General features: G+C 42.0%; 1 protein-coding gene across 4 annotated transcripts in view; it reads right to left on the bottom strand.

Moving 5' to 3' along the window:
- Aig1 (androgen induced 1) overlaps positions 1-22786 on the bottom strand; it is a 221865-nt gene that overhangs the window by 179178 nt on the left and 19901 nt on the right. For 2 of the 4 annotated variants that reach the window (XM_021174292.1, XM_021174291.2), the window contains exon 2: positions 2745-2900. The exons of the other annotated variants lie outside the window; for them this stretch is intronic. In XM_021174292.1, coding sequence (XP_021029951.1) covers positions 2745-2900 — 156 coding nt within the window. The remainder of the gene's footprint in view (positions 1-2744; positions 2901-22786) is intronic. 4 annotated transcript variants of the gene reach the window in all.

Genomic DNA, 22786 nt, shown 5'->3' on the forward strand with positions numbered 1-22786 from the left:
GGAGGGGGAGGGGAGGGGGAGAAAGGTAAGTGACAAAGGTAATAAGGTAAAGATTTATTCTGAGTTAAAATACTTATAGTTTTACATTCCTATCATCCATCAATAGACCTTGCAATAAAATTAGTGGACTCTTAGAATAATCCACCTACCAGGTGCTCTTTTTTTTTTTTCACTCAAAATGATTCTTTTGGGGCTAGAGAGATGGCTCAGAGGTTAGGAGCACTGACTGCTCTTCCAGAAGTCCTGAGTTCAAATCCTAGCAACCACATGGTGGCTCACGACCATCTGTAATGGGTTCTAATGTCTTCTTCTGGTGTGTCTGAAGACAGCTACAGTATACTCTAATCTTTAATCAACATGGGGAGAGATGAAGGAATGGAGAGAGAGAATGAAACATATAGAAGGCAGTTTTAAGATTTAGGGAAATAACTCAGTAACGAGACTGGACAAACTGGAAATCGTGACAAAGGCATCCATGCCAAGAGAAGAGAGCTACATAAACGCTAACTCTTTACACCGTATCCATCACTGACTCTAATTCATCCTGTGAATCTGCAGAGCTCTGACCACTTCCTGCATCCCAGGAAGCACTGTGCCTATGAAGGCACAGGGACAAGACAAGGCCTGCTGTCAGGAGCTTCCCAGGAAAGGGATCCGCACATGCTCGGAAGGTGTGACATCAAGGGAAATGCATTTGTGTGACATCAGTTAAATGCATTTGGTGGAAATGAAAAGCTACTCCTCTCCTCCTGAATCACAGAGATAATTTCCACACATTGACCCTTGGACTTCACGGTATGCTTCGTTTATGCAGAAAATACGTGTCTTTACAGTTCATGCTCTTACGTGATTCACAGAAGGTAGTCACATTTCTGAGACAAGATTTCACTATGCAGCCCAGGGTGGCTTGAATCAACAATTCTCCTGCCTCAGCCTTCAGAGTACTATGATTGATTAGAGGTGTGTATTAGCATACTGGCTCAGTATTTTAATTGTAAAAGAACAAAAATAAAATTATATATGCAATTATATACACAAATAATAATAGTAGTAACAATAAAAATGTGTGTAGGGGTGCAATACACGTATAATCGCAAAACATTTAAACAGGAGCTTTTGAGAGATTGTCTGGCCAGCTTCCATCTGAGCATGCATGCTTTGAGATCTTCAGAAGACAGGAATGAGAGGACCAGCAAGCTTATGATTGGATCCTAAGGTTCTTCTGGCCCTTGTGTTAGGCTCAGGAGCCCGGGGCTACTTCAACCATGAAAATACACTTCAGCACACAGAAAATGGCAGCTCAGCACTAAGAACACGGAGGTCTCTGCCAACCCAGACTTGGCAAATGAAGGAAAGGGTCAGCAGCAGGATTTAAAGAATTTTCTGACGCTTCTCATGGTGAACTTGGACTCAGTACGGATGCTAGCCATGTCCCGGGAGCTTCTGTCTGTTCCAGACTCAGACAACAACTGAATATTCTCAAACTGCATTACATAAGATACGTTCTCTCACAATCTCAAATACACAAAAAGTTTCCTCATTCTTCTGGCTACACACAAGTTAAAAATCTATGGTGTCTCATGGGGCGTTTAAAGAAATATACTTTGTGTGCAGACAATGGAAAAATTAGCAGACTTGTGAAGGAGGCTGATCTATGGAGGGAACCTAACTGAAAACAGAAAATCAATGGAGCCAGACAGACCCAAACATTGAGCATCATTTTTAAAGTAACACTCACTAATGGTGCCATTGCGCAAGTACAGTGTTAGTGGATGTTGACTTCCTCTTAAGTTTAAAGTTGACCCAACAAACAATTATTATTTTAAGTTCAGGCTGTTCAAGAAAATGTCAGGGGCTGAACCATGTGCTCTGCAAACCCATGTATCAGTGTCTGAGTACATGCGGCACATATGTGTCTACACATGCATCTATGTATTCGTGCCCATGCACGTGGGGGCAGAATACAATCTCAGATAATGTGCCTCCGAAGCCATACTCCAGTGTCTCTTACTGGTCTGAGATTCTGAACTAGGCTCAGAGATCTCCATGTCTCTTACTCCACAGCACTACAGTTACAAGTGCAAATCACCACATGTGGTTTGGTTTGGAGTTTGGTTGGTTTGGGGTTTGGGTTGGTTTGGGTTTTCTTTTGGTGTTTGTTTGCTTGCTTGTTTGTTTTCTATCATGGGTTCTGGGGATTGGTTGCAGGCCTCAAGTTTACATGGCAAATCCCTCACCAGTGGATATATCTCAGGCCTCTAAATCTCACAACATGACACTTGGGCACTAAAAAGGTACGTTGACATTAAATGCAGCATTAGAGAATTTTGATTGCTAATATGGGTCTCTTAATAAGAAGAAGGAACCAAAGCCCAGACTGGCACAGGGGAAGAGAATATAACAATATAAAGGCAGCCTTCTTGAAACCAAAGACATGTAACTCAAAAGAAACCAGATCTAGGATTTCTAGACCTCAGACATCCAATCCAAAAGACAATAAAATTTCTGCAGTGTTGGCAGCATTGGAAAACAAACACAGAAACCTGGGCGAGCCATGAGGTCCTGGGCTCTGTCCCTAGTACCAGCTAAAGGAAGAACTCTTCTAGAAAGAGCCCTCATTAAAAATCAAAAACAAAAACAAAAACAAAAAACAAAAAAAACAAAAAACAAAAAACAAATAAAAACCAAATCTGCAGTCGGACCCACATGTCTTCTGTGCTAAGTACATCCTGTCTTATACTCACAACCCCGACAGGGAAAGCCAGCACGGCCAGCGTCCAGTCCCGGAGAGAGATGAGCTTCCTGAGCTGTCGTTCTTGCTCCTGGTTCCCGCTGCCTCTGGTCAGAAGACTAGAGAGGTCAGTCAGCACACAGATGCCGAAGAACACAGCCTGGATAACCTGCAAGGAGACAAATCACGGGAACCAGTCACTAAGGGCTATGGAGACCCAAAACGTTGGTTTGGGCTGTTGCTATGCATTTTAATTCTAAACCCTCGCCCTAGTTGCCTCAGGGACAAGGAAAGCCTCAGGCACATCAGTGGTGCTATGCAGCCCCCTGTAGTGGCTGTGCCTGGTTGTCAACCTGACTATGTCTGGAATGAACTACAATTCAAAACTGGAAGGCTCACCTGTGATCTTGATCTTGAAGCTGGGAGGTACAAGTGTCTGACCTGGATCTTGGCATGGAGATCTTGAGGCATAGTGGCTGTGAACCCCAGAAGATTAAGACAAGGAGATCTCAGAGTTCAAGGTCATCTGGGACACAGCAAGTCCCAGATCCAGGCGTGGTGGCACACACCATTAATCTGGGCCACACCTTCTGCTAGAGACCTACATAAGGACATTGGAAGACGAAGATTTGTTCTCTCTTCTTCCCCTGCTTGCCATGTGGGACGGAGCAACTGCTAGATCCTTGGACTTCCATTCACAGCTGCTGCTGACCATTGTGGGGAGTTGGACTGCAGACTGTAAGTCATCAACAAATTCCCTTACTATATACAGAGACTACCCATATGTTCTGTGACTCTATAGAGAACCCTGACCAATATGCCCCCCAATTTATCCCTGATTAGTTAATAAAGATGCCTACATCCTATAGCTGGGTAGGGAAGAGATAGGCAGGGTTTTAGTTCCTAGGCTTGGGGTCTGAGGCAGGACAATGAAAGAGAAACAGGTGGAGAGAGTAGAAGATGCCATGAGTTAGGTGAGTAATAAAAGCATGCCCATGAGGGCTGACCAATTAGAGTTAAGAGTGGCCCAATGGAACATGACAAGTTATAACTTGTGATTATTGTAAATATAGCAGATACTAATCGTTTATAAGGTTCGGCCCAGTTCTAGTGCTATTAAGGCTTATTATAATTATGTTCTGTGTCCTTTACCTGGGAACTGAATGATCTAAGGTGGGGTTGAAACCTCCAATTGAGATTAAATATTTACTACAACACTAAATACAACACAAAGACAGCTGCATGCATGTATTATGACACCTGAAGAGAACATATACAAAGCCTAATTACAGAGCTCACCCTATAAATGGAAATTAGATATGTTTGTTAATTAATTAATTTACAGTTTTAGATAATCGAGAGGATTCATCTTTAAAAAACACTACTTCCACCCCCTCTCCCCAAGGCTGAGGGAACATCAAAGAAGATGGTCTGGGAAGATGGTCAGAGTCAGAGATGGGGGTAGAGGGGGGCTGCAAAGCATTGCCTTCCATACATGACAGAGCTATTGCACTCCTGCTAGACACCTTCACAAGATCATACCAGTCAAAATTCCAGCATAAATGGGGGAGGGGCTCCCCCTCCCCCACATACAGCCACACCCTTAGCTAAAGCAACTGAAGACTGCTGGGGTAGGGGGAACCAGTTTCCCTCTGGGATGTGACCCCTGGTATGTTAACCAGCTCCAGTGGATGGCCACACAGCCACGCACACAACAGCAGCAGTAACTGAATGGCTGTGTTGGCTTGAATGAGAAGAGCCTCATAGGCTTATACGTTTGAATGCCTGGTCTGAAACTGGTAGAACTTTTTGGGAAAGATTAGGAGGTGTGGCTTGTTGGAGGTATATCTCTGGAGATGAGTTTTGAGGTTTCAAAAGCTCATACCATTCCTAGTGAGTTCTCTCTGTGTCCCTCTCTCTGTCTCTCTCTGTTTGTCTCTGTCTATATATATCCCTTTGTTCCTATCTCTGTCTATCTCTCTCTGTCTCTATCTCTCTGTCTCTCTCTCTCTGTCTCTCTGTCTTTCTCTGTCTCTGTCTCTCTGTCTGTCTCTATCTGCCTGTCTCTGTATCTCTCTGTGTATTTCTCTCTCTGCCCCTCCCCCCCCCTTTCTGCTTGTGGATCAGATATAAGCTCTAAGATACTACTTCAGTGAACAAACTCATTGAAACGATAAGCAAGCCTGGTGGGATGCTTTCTTTTATAAGTCATCTTCATCATGGTACTTAGTCATAGCACTACAAAAGGAACTAAGACAGTGAGCTATAAAAAGTTGGGAGAGGGAAGAGGAGGAGTTGGAAGGAGTATGAGGGCACATATAATCAAAATATCTAAATGCAATTCTCAGAGATAAGATTTTAAATTATGCTACCTTAAAAGACCTGCCATCAGTCTGCCAAAACAGGAAATTTGAATAAATGATTCAAAATGAAAAGAAAACAAAAATAAAAACAAAACAAAAACAAAGAACCCTACTACTTTCATTTTCATTCTTCTTAGGACATTCTTTTCCCTCCCCATTTTCTCTCTCTCTCTCTCTCTCTCTCTCTCTCTCTCTCACACACACACACACACACACACACACACACACATCCCTACATAGACTCAACAGGAAAAAATTTTAATTATCTGACTGGGATACGCATTATTTCACAGTTCACATTTGAGGTCTGTTTCTACTCACTGATGAGGTTTAGAAAATGCCAGGGCAGGGGTGGAGGCGGGGCAGATGAATGAGCCAAATGCAGGGAGACTGTCCTGTGTGTTCTAATCATTTGGACTTAGGCATTTGTCTGCCACCGGAGTGAGAGCTGGCAACGAAGAATTCAATTAAACACAAAAATCCACCCTGATTTGGAACAAATTTCTATTTTAGATGCTGAATTAAATGGCTACCTTAGGTTATTAGTTCTTACGAAATCAAATCTTCCCGCAGTACTGTAGAGATGCTGTGACCACTGTATCCTACAGTTACCGGTGTTACTGTTCCCAAATCAATTACAAATGGAATCATTCACAACAGCCACACTTTCCTTGGGCCGAACAACAGCCACACTTTCCTTGGGCCGGAGCATGGTGGGTGAGAACCAGGAAATAGAACAAACCGATAATTTATCAATTTCCTGAACTAGGGTCAAAGTTGTGCATGTTGAGCGTAATCGGGCAGCATTACCAAGACATAGCTAAACAAAACTTTAGAAGGGGCAGGAACATGAGCTCTGGGTCCGATCTTACCTACTTTACGCCAAAGGTAGATTAACAAGTCTTCTGACTTCTTCAAGTGGAAATAATTTGCTAATGACCTATTTTTAAGCAATACAATTCTCCTTACCTTATAGAACTTGGCAAATACTTGAGCGAGGGGAAAAGGCATTCCCATATTGGCAGTGGGAAGTCTGTAGAAGTTTTGTGTATTGTTCCTCACTTAAGCACAGAATAAGGCGATGAAAGTTCCTAGAAACATCTGGTTCCAGCTGTGAGCTCAGCCTTGTAGCACACATACTGTTAGCAGCGTAGGCTTTGGGGAGCTCCCTCAAACCCTGCTATTACTAGTCAACCAAAGCAGTAGTCATGCTCCAGTTTTCCTCAGAATTTAAACTGGTTTCAGTTTCCATGACTTCCAGTCTATTGTTGCTGTATAAATAGCCAGAGCGGGCACTTCGAAGATTGCCACAAGTGGGAATGAAGCAGAAGTGTGCAAAGCATCAGGTTCTGATCACCAGAGATGAGTCAGAGAACAACTCTATGCTTAGGGAATTTCTCAAGTCATATCGTAAGACTAAAGATGTCTGGATCTCTCTGTCAGCTCCCTGTCAGCCCTCACGGGGTGCGGGCGAGGCATTGATGACCACACCAGGGAATGCTATTCTCTGTGACTGTTGGTCAACATCCAGTGTCCTGTGTGACCAATGCCAGGGAGGATTCAAATGAGGGCTGCAATGAGATAGCATTTTCTCATCAAAAAAGAGATACAAATAATTCTAACTCAGCCAGAAATCTCATTGTGGGAATGCAACTCAGACAAACACTGTGAATAACAACAGAGATGTAATAGTGTAGAGATTGCCGTGCTCTCTTGATCTGGTGACTCAGTTTCCTAACAGCAGTGGTTCTCAACTTGTGAGTTGACACCCCACTGGGAATCAAATGACCCTTTCAAAGGAGGTCGCCTAGAACCACCGAAAAACACAGATATTTACACTATGACTCATGACAATAGCAAAATTACAGTTATGACGCAACACGACACACAATTTTATGATTGGGGGCTCACCCACTGTATTAAAGAGCCACAGCATAGAAAGGCTGAGAAGTACTGCCCTACAGAAACCTCAGTATGTGAGAAAGTCAGCGTCAGCACGCACTGCTTTACCAGAGTTGAAGCAATGACATGTCGTTGTTGTTGTTTTTAAATAGTGGATTGAATAAACTATGCTAGATGTATGCAACAAAACTCTCACCTCATAACAAAAAGTTTTCAATCTTTGCAACAAAAATAGTGAACTAAAAACAAAGGCAGGAAATGGCATATTTTGACACTATTAAAATAAATCATGAAACAAATATAAGGACATGGTACAGGCACGTGCAGCGAGCAGGAAGAAACACACGGAGATCGCTAACACTGAATTCAGACTGGAGGATGGCTTGGCCTTGAGACAATTTGCTGCCTGTCTACTCCAAGTCCTGAGGATCTGACGCCCTCTCTGATCTCCATGAGCACACACGTGTGGTGTACACTCGAACAGGCACACACAAATACATGTAAGTAAAAATAAAACTACATAACAGCACTAAACTCAAGTCCCTCTGGAAAGGAAGAGGCCATAAGAGGAGCATAGGAGCTCCAGGTGTGCTGGCAATATTTAACTTTCATAACTGATCACTGAGTAGATTGAAGCTATATTATTTTCTCTACTGTGTTTCAGTTCATCTTTTTTAGTATCCTGTGCTAATATTTCAATCCTTTCCTTGTAACTCAGCCCCCTCTAATTTTAAGGGCCGGGTAATCAGAGCAGGGTTGGGTGAGCTCAAGAAACCTAGTAGTGCACTATATGCACAAATCCTACAGGATCATTTCTTTTCTACAGGAAAAGAAAATAGAAATTTGGCTTGGTGCCAATGAAGCGTAAGTATCTGGAACTCACTCGTGTGTTTTATGTAACCCACAGAATAAGGAAATTTACCCGGTAGACAGGCGCAAGGAAGAAGGCCTAATTTAGATTTCCATTATACTTTCCATGCAGGAATTTGCTACTATTCTTCATGTAAAAGCTCTAGGATATAGTTAATGGTACACTTGGTGCCTTCAATTGATGGAACTAACATAAAATATTTGGATTTCCATGTAAATATATGAGTCAGTCTTTTTCAGATACAGATGTGAAGGGTCTTATAACTATTAGTTACATAGATTAAGTACACCTTACATACTCATATGAGAAATTCTCAGTCACAATGAGAAAAATCTGAGCGTCACCACGGCACAATGGGTAGTGACACTGTACTTGACGTCATCTGATGGGTCAATGTCAAAATGCAAATCTGCAGCATCATCTCTAAATCTAAAACCCTTCATCTGTGATACGTAAACTGTGTTTTATGAGCCAATCAATTAAGAATATTGTATCAAATTACTTTCCAAATAACCGTACAAGTCACACAAAAACTGGATTTTGTGTTAGACATCCCATCCTCAGGCCAGGGGATTGTATACACATTATGTATAATAAAAACCCTCCAAAACCAAACCAAACACAATCCAAAATCCATTAACACTCCCAATTCCAAGCATTTTTGATAAGGCATATTCAACCTGTATCACATTAAAAAATGATACTGATAAACCTGATTTTATATGAATAAATGACTAGTTGTTTTTGGGGTGAAGCATACTTTTATGAAGCTATCAAAGGAAAAGGACGAGGACAGAAGTTGAAAACAGAAAGGAAAGGGGAAAACAAACTCACTCTAGTAAAGGAGAAAACCAAAAGAATTTCTACAAAGAGACATGCACTAAATAGCACGTGGGAGCTCATATCTCAACTTGACAGAGCTAGAAACCCAAGAGACAAACATTTGAGCACATCTGTGGGAGTTTCTAGATTAGGCTAAATGAGATTGGAGACCCACTTTAAATGTAGGAGCCACCACACCTTAGCCTGGGGTCCTAGAATGAACCAAATACAGAAAGTGAGAGGGTACCCACATTCATACCTCTCTCTCTCTCTCTCTCTCTCTCTCTCTCTCTCTCTCTCTCTCCCTCTCTCCCCTCCCTCCCTCCCTCCCTCCCTCCCTCCTTCTTGTCTCTGGCTGCTAAGGTAACCCCTTTCTTACCTTGCTTCATCAGCAACTTTGTCTCAACCATGAGGAAAGTCATTAATACATATTCTAAACAACAGAATCTGAACAGCTAATGGCATGCAGAATCGAAGTGTATCCTCACCCTATGCAATGTGTCACCGAACACATCTGTGCACTCACAAGTACTTGGTGGCTTCCCTGTATCTCTAGTCATCGCATTTGCCTCTCTCCTGCCTGCATACAGTGACCTCAACCTCCCCAGAACTCCTATGAGCACTTCTCCAAGTGAGAACGCACTGAGGAGAGGGAAGCAAGACAAATGGTTTCCTAGAGCCTCAGCCTAAGGAGAAAGAGGGAACTTGGCTGGTAGTTACTGTTTCTTTAACAGAACAAGCCAGGGATGCAAATCTATGGTAATATGCCTGCCTGACATGAAAAAGGTCATGGGATCCTAATACCCACCAAAGAATGGAACAGTCTGTTGTTAGCTTTCATCATCAAAAGATGATGTAACCCGTCTAAAATATTCCACCATTCCTTCACCAGTGGATTGACTTTGGGTTATTTACTTAAAGAAACAGTTGGCCAATACTGAAACACTATTTGGATTTCTACCACATTTACTAGAGTTACCAGATCCCACGGGGAACATCTAATGCCTCAAAGTGCTACCCTGTCTACTTGAAACTCACCGCACTGCTTACAGTGTAATTTTACATGGAGACACACATGCGAGTCTTAAGTAGGGTTACCTTGAAGAATCATTTGGCTCCAACCACTCTGCAGAGCTGGCATTTCCAACCCGTCAGCTCAGCATGACCTGGATGTACACCATCTGGCCGTGCGTTTCTAGCAGGCTGGTTGCTTGTGTTGTTTTCCACCACATGGAAACGCAGTGGCCCATTGCATCCTGTCGCTTCCAAGAATTGATCAGAAAACAAAACCATCTCAGGGTATTCTGGAGCCATTGAGTGTTTGATCCTCTAGAACGTTCATTCTCTACAGTCCTTCTGCACTGTTTCTCCACCTCCCCTTCCTATCCGGAAGTCGTGTCTTACTTAATGATCCACTTATGAATGAGGGCTCATTTTCACGAGAATAAATATTCCATGCATATTTTCACAATCAATTTGAAATAAAGATCGAGTGGCATTTTCTTTTTCTGTGGAATGTATTAAATGCTTGCCATATGCTGTACATTGAGGGAAAGTCCCTAGACTCCTAGCATCTATTCCTAAACAGATACGGTCTTTCTGTCCATATTTTATTTGACTCCAGTATACCTGCAGTTTATTAAACAGAATGAAATTGCTTTAGATTATAGTTCATTCATTAAATTATGAATTTACATATTCCTACTGAACTGAACTCAAGAAAGAGACAAAACTGCACCAAAATAGATAAAAAAATTAAAAGCAACATGTGAAGTAAGTAATGCAAATATTACTTACAGAATTTTAAGAGAGCAGAATGTAGCTGCCTTGATTTGACCTATTAGGGTTTCCTGGGCTCCTGTCTACACTGGTAGCGGTGCTGTCCTTCTAAAAGACGGGGCAAGGAATGTTGTGTGGGTCTTGGAGACCCTGTTATTTTCAAGTTAGCTTTTACCATAGTACACAGAAGCAACACGATGGAGGGAGCTCAAGGGTGGGGTGGCAACGGGAAGTGAAGTGGCACGGGGCATGGAACGAGGAACTGGGGAGAGAACAGATGGGAAGGAGGCAGCCAGATTTATCGTGTTATACATAAAGGCCTGGAGGAGTTTCTGTGAGACAAGAGCATTAATTAAGGAGGAAATGATGAAGAAATAAAAAGCAAAACCTACCTGGGATTTTCTAGTTAGAGACTATAAGGGCATAACCTGGCATTGGATGAATCTATGTATATTGCAAAGAATATATACAATGCAAAGAAGAGAAGACAGATAGACTGTATGTTGTTTATTTATTCCTACAGTCTGACTATGTATGCCATATACATACATATATGATATACACATATGTGACATATACATATATATGTGACATATACATATATATGGCATACATTTGTGTGACATACACATATATAAAATGAATTATGAATCTGGAAGACACAGAGATTTCTCCCCTGCAGAAAAGTCAATAAAACCTTCAGGAAAGTGGTATGAACTCTGGCCCCTCCTGTATTTTTCCTCCCATCATATGAAGCCTCGTAGTGCAGGACTGGCTGTTTTGTTTTTAGTTCCCAAAAGCTGCAGTGATCTTCTTACTGGAAATCAGCCCCTACAGTGTCTGTGTGGGAGGGGGAGTTTCCTGAAGGAGTTGGGCAACTCATGGGAAGGAGAGACACACCATCACCCAGAGGGACTGTAACACAAGCTCTTTGAGGAAGTCCCTCCTTCCACATCTCTCTGACTCTTTAGTAATGCATGTCTTCTCCTGTCATGGGATCAAGAGCGAAGGCCAAAAGTAACTCAGCAGCATGAGGTAAGTGACTCACTGCAGAGCCGGACAGGAGAGCTCCGCAGAGATCTGCCGTGCGTTTGTTTTCACGGTCTTCCCCACAGGCATATCTGAACATCGTATAGCCATTGCACAGTCACAAGAGTGGGTGGTCATCGGTGACTGGGGGTCTGTGACCGGTTACATGTTTAAATGCTACACTGCAAAGTAATCAATGTGTTTAAAAGTATTTCATGCTCCCTCCCACTGAGACTATGTCCATCAGTTCCCCAGCTGGTGAATTATCTTCCCTGATCCGTGGAGGTCAGCCTCAGCAAGCCAACATGGACCCATCACGCAAATGACTGAAAGTGGAGCCTGGCCATTTTCAAGAAGCCTTCACCACAGACATTTCTGAGGAGATGGACTAACTGCACCATGAAGCTCCGTGGTTTGCAGGCTGTGATTTAAAACCCCCGCTCATGTGCGCAGACACTTACCTCATAGCACTCCGTCTCATTACTGGAAATCTATGGAACGAGCCGTAAGTCAGCACTAGCAAGAGATACATTTGGCCATAACAAAAGAATGATAATCCTTTCAGTCAGAAATAATATGCTATGATAAGCATCGTGGGAAGACAAGACTTGTCAAGGAAAATCGTAACAATATTTAAGTACAAGGTGGACAGTTACCTAGAGAAGGTATTAACATATGTTCCCCACAGGCAAGGGTACAGTCAAACCACATTTCACAAAAACTCAGTAAGGGGATGGCAGCCAACTTTCCACGGACTCCCTTCTCTGCAGCAAATGATGATAGGAAGTGCCCAACCTGCCAGTGTTCCGCCTCCATGTCCACAGCTACTGGGAGGGTCCTACTCTGATACCACGAACTACTCAAAAAGTGGAGACGTTTATAGAGTTCATATAAACTGTTAGTGCTAGCAGGGATCCTTTTAAACCTGGAATTAAAACCACTATTGATCGCTTAAACAAGTATTTATTGATTACCCACTAGCTACAAACTCTAAGTAAACTGTAAATGAGGAAATGCAGGCTGTTAAATGGTTGTGCATTTGCTATCTAGAACATGTCTAGACAGGCCTAACCTCCAACATGCTAGTGTCTGTATTTGCCAAATATATGATATGTATGTTTCAGCACATTAATAGCAGGGAGTTATTATGCAGGAAAAGGGAGGATACATTTAGGGGTGGAAATGCTTGTAAAAGTGAATTAAATCTTCTAATACCATAAAATACATTCCCTCTAAGTTTTACTTATCAAGACAATTTATCTCACAGATGGCTTCAGCACATGATGACATCATTAAAGGGCTACAGAATCTAAAACCTAAATCAAAGATGCTCTTGACCCGAGTCAGGATCAGATGGGATCTTAACTGATATATGACCTAAAATCAGATAACTACCCAGAACCTGTGTGGGACGTGTACACGGCAAAAGAAAGTGAATGCAAAACTGCATGGATGAAGCCAATTCGCTCAGAAATGAAGAAGCCCTAACCTCAGAAATGTCTCCTGTAAGTATTTTAAATCTATGACATGGTCTTTCCAACATTCAGTCTACATAATTCAGATGTAGATGAAGGCAAAACTGTCTCTAAATACTGATCTTTATCATGGGAAATAGGACCTCCTAGGCAAATGTTTCAAGATAAGTTCTATAAGGTTCTGCCCCTTCTCAGACATTATCTGCTATTATTAGCTCCAATTGGTGACTTCCCCACTATACTGACCTTCAAATAGAACACCTTGGAGTTTGCCAGTGCACATGGCAAACTCCCACAAGTAGTTGAATCATATTTTCAAGTTTGCTTTTTTGTTATTTATTATTAGACAATTTTTGTTGTGTAGTTATTTATTAACTACAGAATATGTGCCTTTAGATGAAGAAGATTTATGTGGGCTCTAGGTCCTTTCAGTTTGAGAAAGTATGTGACTAGTGCTACAAGAATCCTACTACCATCCAAGTGAAATGGCACCATGGATCTTAGATACATTAGAAATACCTAGGATACTTTATAATTTCATAGTGACAGAAAAAAGGAGAATGTGAGAGTTCTCATTTGTATGAGGAATGCAAACAAGTGTTTATTTTTGTTCTATACCTTTGGGAAACAAGGACAAATTTAGTCAAGTTGGAGCCACACACCCTTATGAACATGCCTCACAGAACACCAACTAGGAGACGGCATGGAACAAGGGAACTACATGCATGCCTCTCTCCTTAATCATGACCTGCTTTTAAAGGAAAAAGTAAGCACCGTTTTTATATAGGCACTTACTTATAAAGGCATTAGTATGTGCCTTTAGATTAAGAGGATGTATGTGGGCCCAGGGTCATTTCAGTTTGGGACAGTATGAGACTGGGGCCATCCAGTCTCAATCAACAATTTCCTAGGTAAAAAATAAGTAAACATGTCTACTATCTTCTTAACAAAGTTATCTTTGTTAAATTAATCTGAGGGATACTGAATCATACTAGCCAGGAACACAGATGCAACAAGCTCTGGGAAGAGCAAGAAACCCACACTCCGATTGTAAGCCAGACATTGTCTTCTCCTCCCTGTACCCAGTGCAGTCACAAGCTACCTTATCATTTTTACCACTGGATTCGGGTGCGATGACGTCATCGTGAGGGTTGTGATTTTATAATGTGTCTGACTCTGAAAGGTTACATAGGGTGTATATTTTGGTTTAGTTCAACAGTGTTATCTTTGGGGCTTTGGTGCAACATCTGGAATGCAATATTAGTAGACACTATTTCATTACAGAATTACTAACGGTGATGAAGACAGTAGAGTGGAAAGAGGCCTGCCTCCGACTGGCAGCAGGGCAGCCAGAAAATGCTGAGAGCCTTGGGGAAAAGGAGAGACAACAGGGAAACCTCTCTGCTGAGCTGCATCTCAAGGCTGGTTCCTTTCCAGCACTGCTCGGTGCCCTCATTTTAGGACCATCAAATGGAAACTGATGGACTGTGGTGCTTTGCAGTGCAAGGTCACTGGGGTACAGGGGTGTCAAATGAATAATTAGAGATAGAGCATGTAGCTCAGAGGGTCAGAGAAAAGCCTGAAGCCCAATGAGAAGCAGGAGAGGGGGGTATTGGGAGGTGTGAACATCTGGGAGATGGGAGCCCATGGCTCCAGAATAAATTCAGGCTATTTACATTGAAAAGATCCAAGTGTGGCTATACCAAATAGGTCCCGAAGAAAGATTGTAGAATAAATCTCACATATTCATTATGTTCTCATAGACACTGGGCAAAAGAGAAAGAGAGAAAGAGAATACATCAGAATCAAAATGACTGTTCCCAGTCAGTCACTCAGGAGCTGTCGCAACGAGATGGACAGTTTTAGGCCTGCCTTGGCAATTCCCAGATCGAAATGAAAAACTTTTGGAAAGACCTGCTGGTTGGTGGTGGTACATACCATTAATGCCATCACTCAGGAGGCAGAGGTAGGTGGATCTCTTAGTTTGAGGCTAATCTGGTCTACAGCTTGAGTTCCCAGACAGCCAAGGCTACACAGAGAAACCCCATCTCAAAAAATAAAAAACAAACATCAGTAAGAAAAATTTTTTAAAAGGCTAAGGATATACCCCAGTGGCAGAGGGCTGGCCTACCATAAACAAGGCCTTAGGTTCCCAGGACTAGGAAAGGAAGTTTTAAAAAAGATTATAGATTTGAAAATTCTACTAAATAGGTATAAAACCGTCATATGTTTATAAAACAATGACTAGGAACTGATTGTTTCGAATAACTAGAAATATAAACGGAAATTTCTTGGCTCAGACATCTTTTTGACTAAAGTGATACCTCCTGCATTTGCTTTGTTCTCATAAACATATAATGTATATGTGTAAACACTAAAGGAGAACACTCACTAGCCAAATCTGTACATGAACAAAACTATATTTTAAAAAGGTTGAATATACCAATATAAGATACAGTTACATCACAAAGCTGGTTACACTGCAATCGCTCTGGATAAAAGGAAGAAATGAAGCCAACGTCCCCTGGAGAAAGTCCACCAGGCATTAATACAGAACACAGTACCTCCTCTAGAAGCATCTATCTGGAAATTTTTAAGAAAAAAATAATCCAAGAGCCACAAATCAAAAAATAAAGTGCAATTTAAAAATTTAAACTCAATAAGAAATAGGGGTAAGAGGGCTAAGGTCTCAGAAAACAAACTGTAGAATCTATGCTGACTGGTGAGTTCCATTAATTTGGACAGCTAGCAATCATTTCCTCACTAGAAAACAAAACAAAACAATAATTGCTAAAGAAGAGAAAATAAAAAAACACACACTAAATTTTACAACAGAACCCATACCAAGATCTATATTACATGTCAATTATTCCTGGGGGAGACAATAAGTTGATGGAAAATTTTGTATACTATGTTAAATTTTACTTCAGCTTGGCATGTGTTTTTGAATTTTGGTCCTTGATAAAACACAGCTAACATTACCAGGTACCTAGGATTTATGCCACATATTCTCCACCCTTGAATTTAGGAATGTATAATTTTGTAGGTTTATCATGACTTTTATTAATATGATTATTGTTGTTTTGTTTTTGTTTCTTGTCTGTCTGTCCTGGGATCCAGAGGCTTGTGAGGATGGTTGTGTGGTACTGGTTACTATGTTTTGATGTCCAGGGCACCTGACGCGATGAGATGGCCCGCGCCTTTCAGGAAGTTCTTCTCACTCTCTCAGCTTCCGCTTTGTCTTCTGGAAGACAGCCATGCAACATTTACTGCATGAATTTCCCATGAAGACGTGAGCGCTCACACTGGGGAACACCTGGAACCCAGACTCCCATTTAATGCTGACATCAGCCTGGGAACCATTTCAACACACAGCACAAAGACAACTCAAGAGTGGAGCAGAGTCTACTATCTACTCCCTCAAAACAACAGTGACCGAACCAATAAATATAATGAACGTAGCTCAGAACGTGGTGGCTACCAATCATTTCTTCTTCAAAAAAGAAAACAGGGGTTAAAAAAAGAAATTACACCCTTTCTCCTCAGATGCATAAGTAGCCAATTTGACATGAATTCTAGAGACTCTGCCAAACACTCTGATGCTCATTCATGGTCTACTACTATAGACAGCCACGTAAAAAAGTGGAATTCCTTGATCTGGATGAGCCCTCTCTGACTGCTACAGTATCACCTAATTCCTATCTATAGAAGGTTGAGTCCACCATCTTGCTAATTGGGTAGAATACATGGGAATTGCTAGAACAGCTGTCTGCCACAAAGGGTACTCAGAGAGAAGCAATCATAAAGGTCTCATTTCACAGGATTCTTTTTTATGGAATCCATCATATTTAAAAGAGATCAGACTGAAGTCATAGAAGGCAAATTGTGCTTTACAGTTGTACTTTCAGACAAAGTCACCATATTTGGACACTATACACAGGACTTTGTCAGAGAGTCCAGAAGCACACAGGACAAAATATTTACTCTTTCAAATCTCAACTAAGAACCCTGAAAATGCACCTTTGTGCTATTTTTTTCCATTAACCACGTGTTATTTATCTACACGCTGAGCTACTGTTTGTTAAAACTTAATTCCCATGCAGTTCTCTGCATCTGAAGAGCCAATGAACATTCTCTGGAGATGAGCTGGCAAACTGACTGAAGGGCTGCCAGGGCTATTTCTGGAGGTGATCGTCACTCTCAGGATTATCCTTTACACGCTGTTTCTCTAGGGATGCCAGAACACACTTCAGGAGAACTCACTTGACCCCAAAGGTGCTCCTCTTACCACTTCTTGAAAACACCTGTCATACAGAACTCATCAAATGGCATGATAATACCTGCTGGTGTTTGTTTCATTTTTCACATTGTGAGAGCATCATGGGCTGAGACAAAAGTCCTTCATCATTGCATCCACAGATCCTGACACGGTCCCTACTTATAAAAACACCATAGGATGATACAAATATGTCCCTTGCCTTCGCTGAGGTGACAGTGAGGCCGATGTATAGAACACATTACAGTATGATACATAGTAATGGAGGTAGTGGATGAGAACACGTTTCTCCTATAACATGTCCTATCTAAGCTGAGACTTGACAAATGATATGAGGAGAGTCAGGAATAAGGCTCAGCCTACTCTGGGAAAAGCAAAACAAGGGCGGGGGGGGCAGAGTAAAGCAAGGGACAGACACGGGAAGGAAACCATGTCCAGAGATGAGCCTGGAAGCACCAGGAGGGTCTGTGTCATCACTAGTATATAAAGCCATAGCAAAGGTCTTTGTGCTAAAGGAAGAACTGGCCTTTGGTGAGCTAGACAGAGGAGCAGCCCACTGTAGAAAACCTACTGATCCTGGACTAGAGGGTCAAAATATTGAAGACAGATGGGCCAGTTAGGAAGTAGTTCAAGCAAGCCAGGTACAAGATTTGGGAAGAGAGAAAAGGTGACTGATACACAGAAGAGGAGCCAGGCTACAGAGATGTTAAGGATACTGAGGGAAAGCCTAAAGCAGTATGCTGACCATTGACATGGTTAGCAAGTGGACAAAGAAAACCCATGGTTAATCCTGATGGTCAACCTGATTGGATTAGAAGGGACTAGATTATGGAAGCACACTTGAGGAGTGGTCTTTAAGGATTAAAGGAGGCTTAGGAAGACCTGCCATAAGTGTGGGCAGCAGACGATGTAAAGGACAAAGGGCAGAAAAGCACATGCCCACACTCCCCACTCCCTGCCCTCTCTCCTGACTCACTCTAATTGGCAAACTGCTGCAATACTCTCTCCATCATGGGGAACTGAAACCTCTAATATCCTGAGCGAGCTAAATCATCGGTACCTTGAAGTTACTTCTCTCTGGTATTTGTCACAGAAGCAGACAGGCGAGGAATACACAGGCCCGGTGGAAAAGGTGCCAATCACCAAACATAAACAGCTCACTGGAGTTTCCTTATGATGTGTTTGTTCCCTTTTGAGTCTTCAGGGCCCTGAAATGAAGTCTAACAGAAAGTTGGACAGACTCACTTGGATGCTTAGATAGTTCCAGACCAGACACCAAAATCCACAGAATGCTGACCATCAAGAAAGCCACATGAAACAGGAAATGTGAAGTAGACATCTGCATAAAGGGCATGAGGAGAGCCCTAAAAACAGCCAGAAGAACTTGTGGAACAGAAAGACCAGGAGAGGAGAAATGCCAAGGTAGTCAGGGGACCTTCAGAAGGACATTTTAACAGCCACAAATGAAAAAAAAATGGGGAGGGGGCATTTTTTTCCACTGGCTCTGGTAAGTAGGAGGGCTATATGCCTTGATATTGAGTGCAGGTTTAATAGGCTTTCAGGGCTAGGAGCCAGTGTGGGATGGGAATTGGAGCTGAGAGACTGAAAGTCAGTGAGGAAAAACTTTATTCCTAAAGCATGATGGGAAATAAAAGATAGCAACTAGAGGCAACTCCAGAATATTTTACCCCTTAAAGAGTATGTTTTCCAGTCATTTGAGTAGTACTTGTGGCTTACTGAAGAGATTTTCTTTATTTAAGTCAGCTCTACTGACTAGGAAATCAAAGATGTAGGAAGGATGTAAAAGATATGATCCATTTGTTTAGGAACGGTCAATTGCTCAGCATCAATGAACATGGATCAGATACTTAAAACACGCACTGGTTTCTTCATTCAGCTAACTGTACGTGATACCTCGAGACACTCAGTGCACTTCTCAATATAGTAAGCTACATTCTGCCCACACACATCTGCTACTTTTAAGGACATCCAAGGTTCCATCTGGACAAGACATTCAGCATCACACCTACCTCAAACCAACAACAGAAAGAAGCTCACACCTCCTCCTCAAGGTGAAGGACACTTCCTGTCTTCAAGTTTCAAAATAGTTTCTCTGTTAATGTGCTGCTAAGGATGCCAGCAAAAAGCAAGATTTTGATTGCTAGTAAAGAGAAAGGACCCAAGGAGGAACGTGGCTGCTGGAAAATGAGCAAGACCTCCACAAAGAAAATCACAGAGTTTATGCATGCAAGGTTAGAGACCACCCACAGAGATGGAGGAATAGCCTACATTGCTGGGAAGAACAATGTTGGAAAATGTCCATTATCCCTAAGTTATAGTTTAAGGTTTCTTTGTTATACCAATTAATAGCGTAAAGTCTTTATTTAAAATTTGGCAAGCTTATTCTAACATTAAATGGAAATGAAACAGGCCACAATAATGAAGATAATTGTAAATGAATTATTTGTAACATAAATATAAACAGCAAATTAATTGGCCGCTGTATTTCTTGACTTTATGTTAATCCCTAATAAGACACAGATAAAGCAATATTTGTTTAAAACTGCACCTTAATAGCGAGCAGCTAAATGATCTACCTTTAGCCTGCTTGATAATCTAACTGTCTCCCAGTTCCATCCCATGATACTTGCATGTTATTAATCTGGCTCTTTGAGCTTCAGATGTGTTTCCATGATCTCTCTCTTTCTCTCGGGACCCCTTCCTCATGGCTCCAAATCCTCCATCTTCTGCCTGATCTGAATCTCCCTCTCTCCCTTTCCCTTTCCTCTGGTTGGCGGATGCCGCACCGTATTCTCTATTCTACCCAGCCACTGGGTAATCAGCTATTGAAAAGGCAGAGGATAAATGCTAAGAGTTATTTAAACCAACCTGAGACAAGAAATTCTTGGTATAACCACTGCAATGCTGTGTCCAGATTGAAACAAGATATGAGGGCAGAGAAATCTGCATTAGAATGCACAAGGGCAATTTTTACACAGTGTGCAAAAACATTATGCCTACAGATAATCTTTAAGAACAAAGTTAGAGGGCTAACATGATGGAACTTCAAGCCTGAATTTACAGGCATAGTAGACGAAAAATAGGGAAATAGACGAGGGGATCAGAGGTCAGACGCTGATTCATAGTAAAGCTACTAGGGAACAATGGAGGCTCATGGGAGCATGGGAGAAAGTAATGACCCCAGACCCCTGTCACACCATACACAAAAACACTGCTTAAGGGACAGATATAAATGTAAGATGACAAAACTTCTGGAAATCAGCATAGAGAACTCCCCTCATGGTCATAAGATAAATACTACATTAAAGACCAAAAAAAAAAAAAAAAAAAAATCCCCACAGCAATGAAGTAGATTGATAAATTTGGCTTCAACAAAGTAAAAATTCAGCTCAAAGAGAGCATAAATAGGGCCAGCGAGAGGGCTTGGTTGGCACAGCACCTTCTTTGCAAGCATGGGGACCCGAGTTCCATCTCCAGAGAGTCTATAAAACAAGCCTGCTCTTGTCACTCACATTTGTAACCCCAGTACTTTGAGGCAGAGACAGGAGGACCACCTCCAGAGAGCCTAAGCTAACCAGCAAGTCCCAGGGCAAAAAGAGACTCTGCCTCAAAAACAACATGGTGGCACCTAGGGAATGACCTTGAAGTTAACCTCAGCCTACACATCCATGAGTACACATGTGTACACATATGCCTACATGGGCACACATATGTGCACGTTCATGCACGCCGAGTACACGTGCGCGCACACACACATTATTAAGAACATTTAAGATATGAAAGTAACTCAAAAACCCATCAGAAGTAGAATGGAAAGCAATTCTAAAACACACGAGAAGGATCTCGCACAGCAGTAGTAAGAATGAATGCCAACACATGCAACCCTCCATAAACCCCGCAGAGAGATACTAAGAAAACATCCCAGGGAAAACTATATAAACACAAACTATAAGTAAGCTCTGTAACTCCACTCTAAGCAGAGGCCTTGTGCTGAGGTCAGAACAGTGGTTACCTCTGATAGACAAAAGATTTGGAGGGCTTCAGGTTTGACGGGTTGATGGGTGGTGACGCCATCTCTTGTTGGGCTGTTCCTGTAAAAGCTGAGTACTTCTCAGTCTGTCTGTGAGAGTTTGACATAAACAAGCGAGTACTGGGGCACAATAATAGAGGCCCAGGAACAGACCATGGTCTTCTACATAAACATACCTACAGACGTGGAGTTTAAATGGCATTTCTAACAATAAGTATCTTAGAAAGCTGAACACATTTCTGTAGCCCATATAAGGGCATCTGTCGGAAGCAGCAGAGGCAACTGTGAATATTGTCACCTAGAGGCAGAAATGTAATGTCATACCCTAGAGCCATACTCTGAGCCTCATCCCAGCTGAAGGGAAGTGACAATTCTCTGAGCTGCTAACTCCTTCTGTTTATCCCTAGAACCAAGAGAAAGGACCAGAGTGAAGGTAAAACCAGGCCCCTTGTCTCTGTCATCGCAGTATACAATAGACAACATGGACATGTGACCCCTGTGGTGAAGAGCTGCTTCTCTTATGTGCTATATTGCGAGTAAGACATCATCCTAAAGAAAAACTTCACCTTGCCATTTGGGGGGGAGTGAAAAGATGGAGTTATGCTTTAAATAGACTTGAGTCTTCTGTCTCTACCCCGCACTTTGTTCCAGGATGTTTCTGCAATAACAATGATAGAAAGGTCACTTGGCCTCACAGGGACAGTCCCCATCGCACTCTGAATATGTCCTTTACTTATGTGCAACTGAGATATACAACTTTGCATAGAGCTTTCATTTGAGTGCATGATGAACCTGAAGTTAGAAATCACAGTGAGGGAGCAAAGGAGACGAGAGAGGGGTTCTTTAGTGGATCGAGGGTCAGGAGAAATCTGAAAACACGTTTCTCAACCGCACGGGAGAAAACTTCTATAGTTATCTTATCTCTAGTCAAAGCTCTAAGTTGTCTCCAAGCACTAAAACAGTACAGTTAAAAATATATCCATGTCCATCAGCAGGACAAATGCAGACTGGATGGACGCACATGCCACCCAGGGCTCCTGATGTGAGTTGACTGGGCTCTATGGATAGTTGTTAAGGGGATTGTGTTATCATCTGTAATGCTCTATACTCCTTGTCTTAAACTCCAGGGCTAGTTATCAAGTGCTGTGGTCTGACATTCCCCTTCATTTTTTTTTTTTTTAGTGGATATGAACTATATGCCTGTCACAGTATAAGTTGCCTCTCAAAATAAAGACAACAAGAGTAAATGCAGACATTCTTGGGGCTCTTGTCAAAGTAGGAAGTTTTGAACAGATCTCTTTAAAAGTTTCTAGATGAAACTTACAGCCCAATTAAATTCTTATTTTCCACTGCCAGGAAAGCAGGTCCAAACCTTTTCCAGTCCTGCTTAGATAGGCTTCCTCTAGCAGCAGATAGGGGCTGATGCAGAGACCCACAGCCAGGCATGAGAGAGAGAGAGAGAGAGAGAGAGAGTCTAAACTGGAGTT

This window comes from Mus caroli, chromosome 10 (genome assembly GCF_900094665.2).
Source record: "Mus caroli chromosome 10, CAROLI_EIJ_v1.1, whole genome shotgun sequence".
Taxonomy (NCBI): Eukaryota; Metazoa; Chordata; class Mammalia; order Rodentia; family Muridae; genus Mus; species Mus caroli.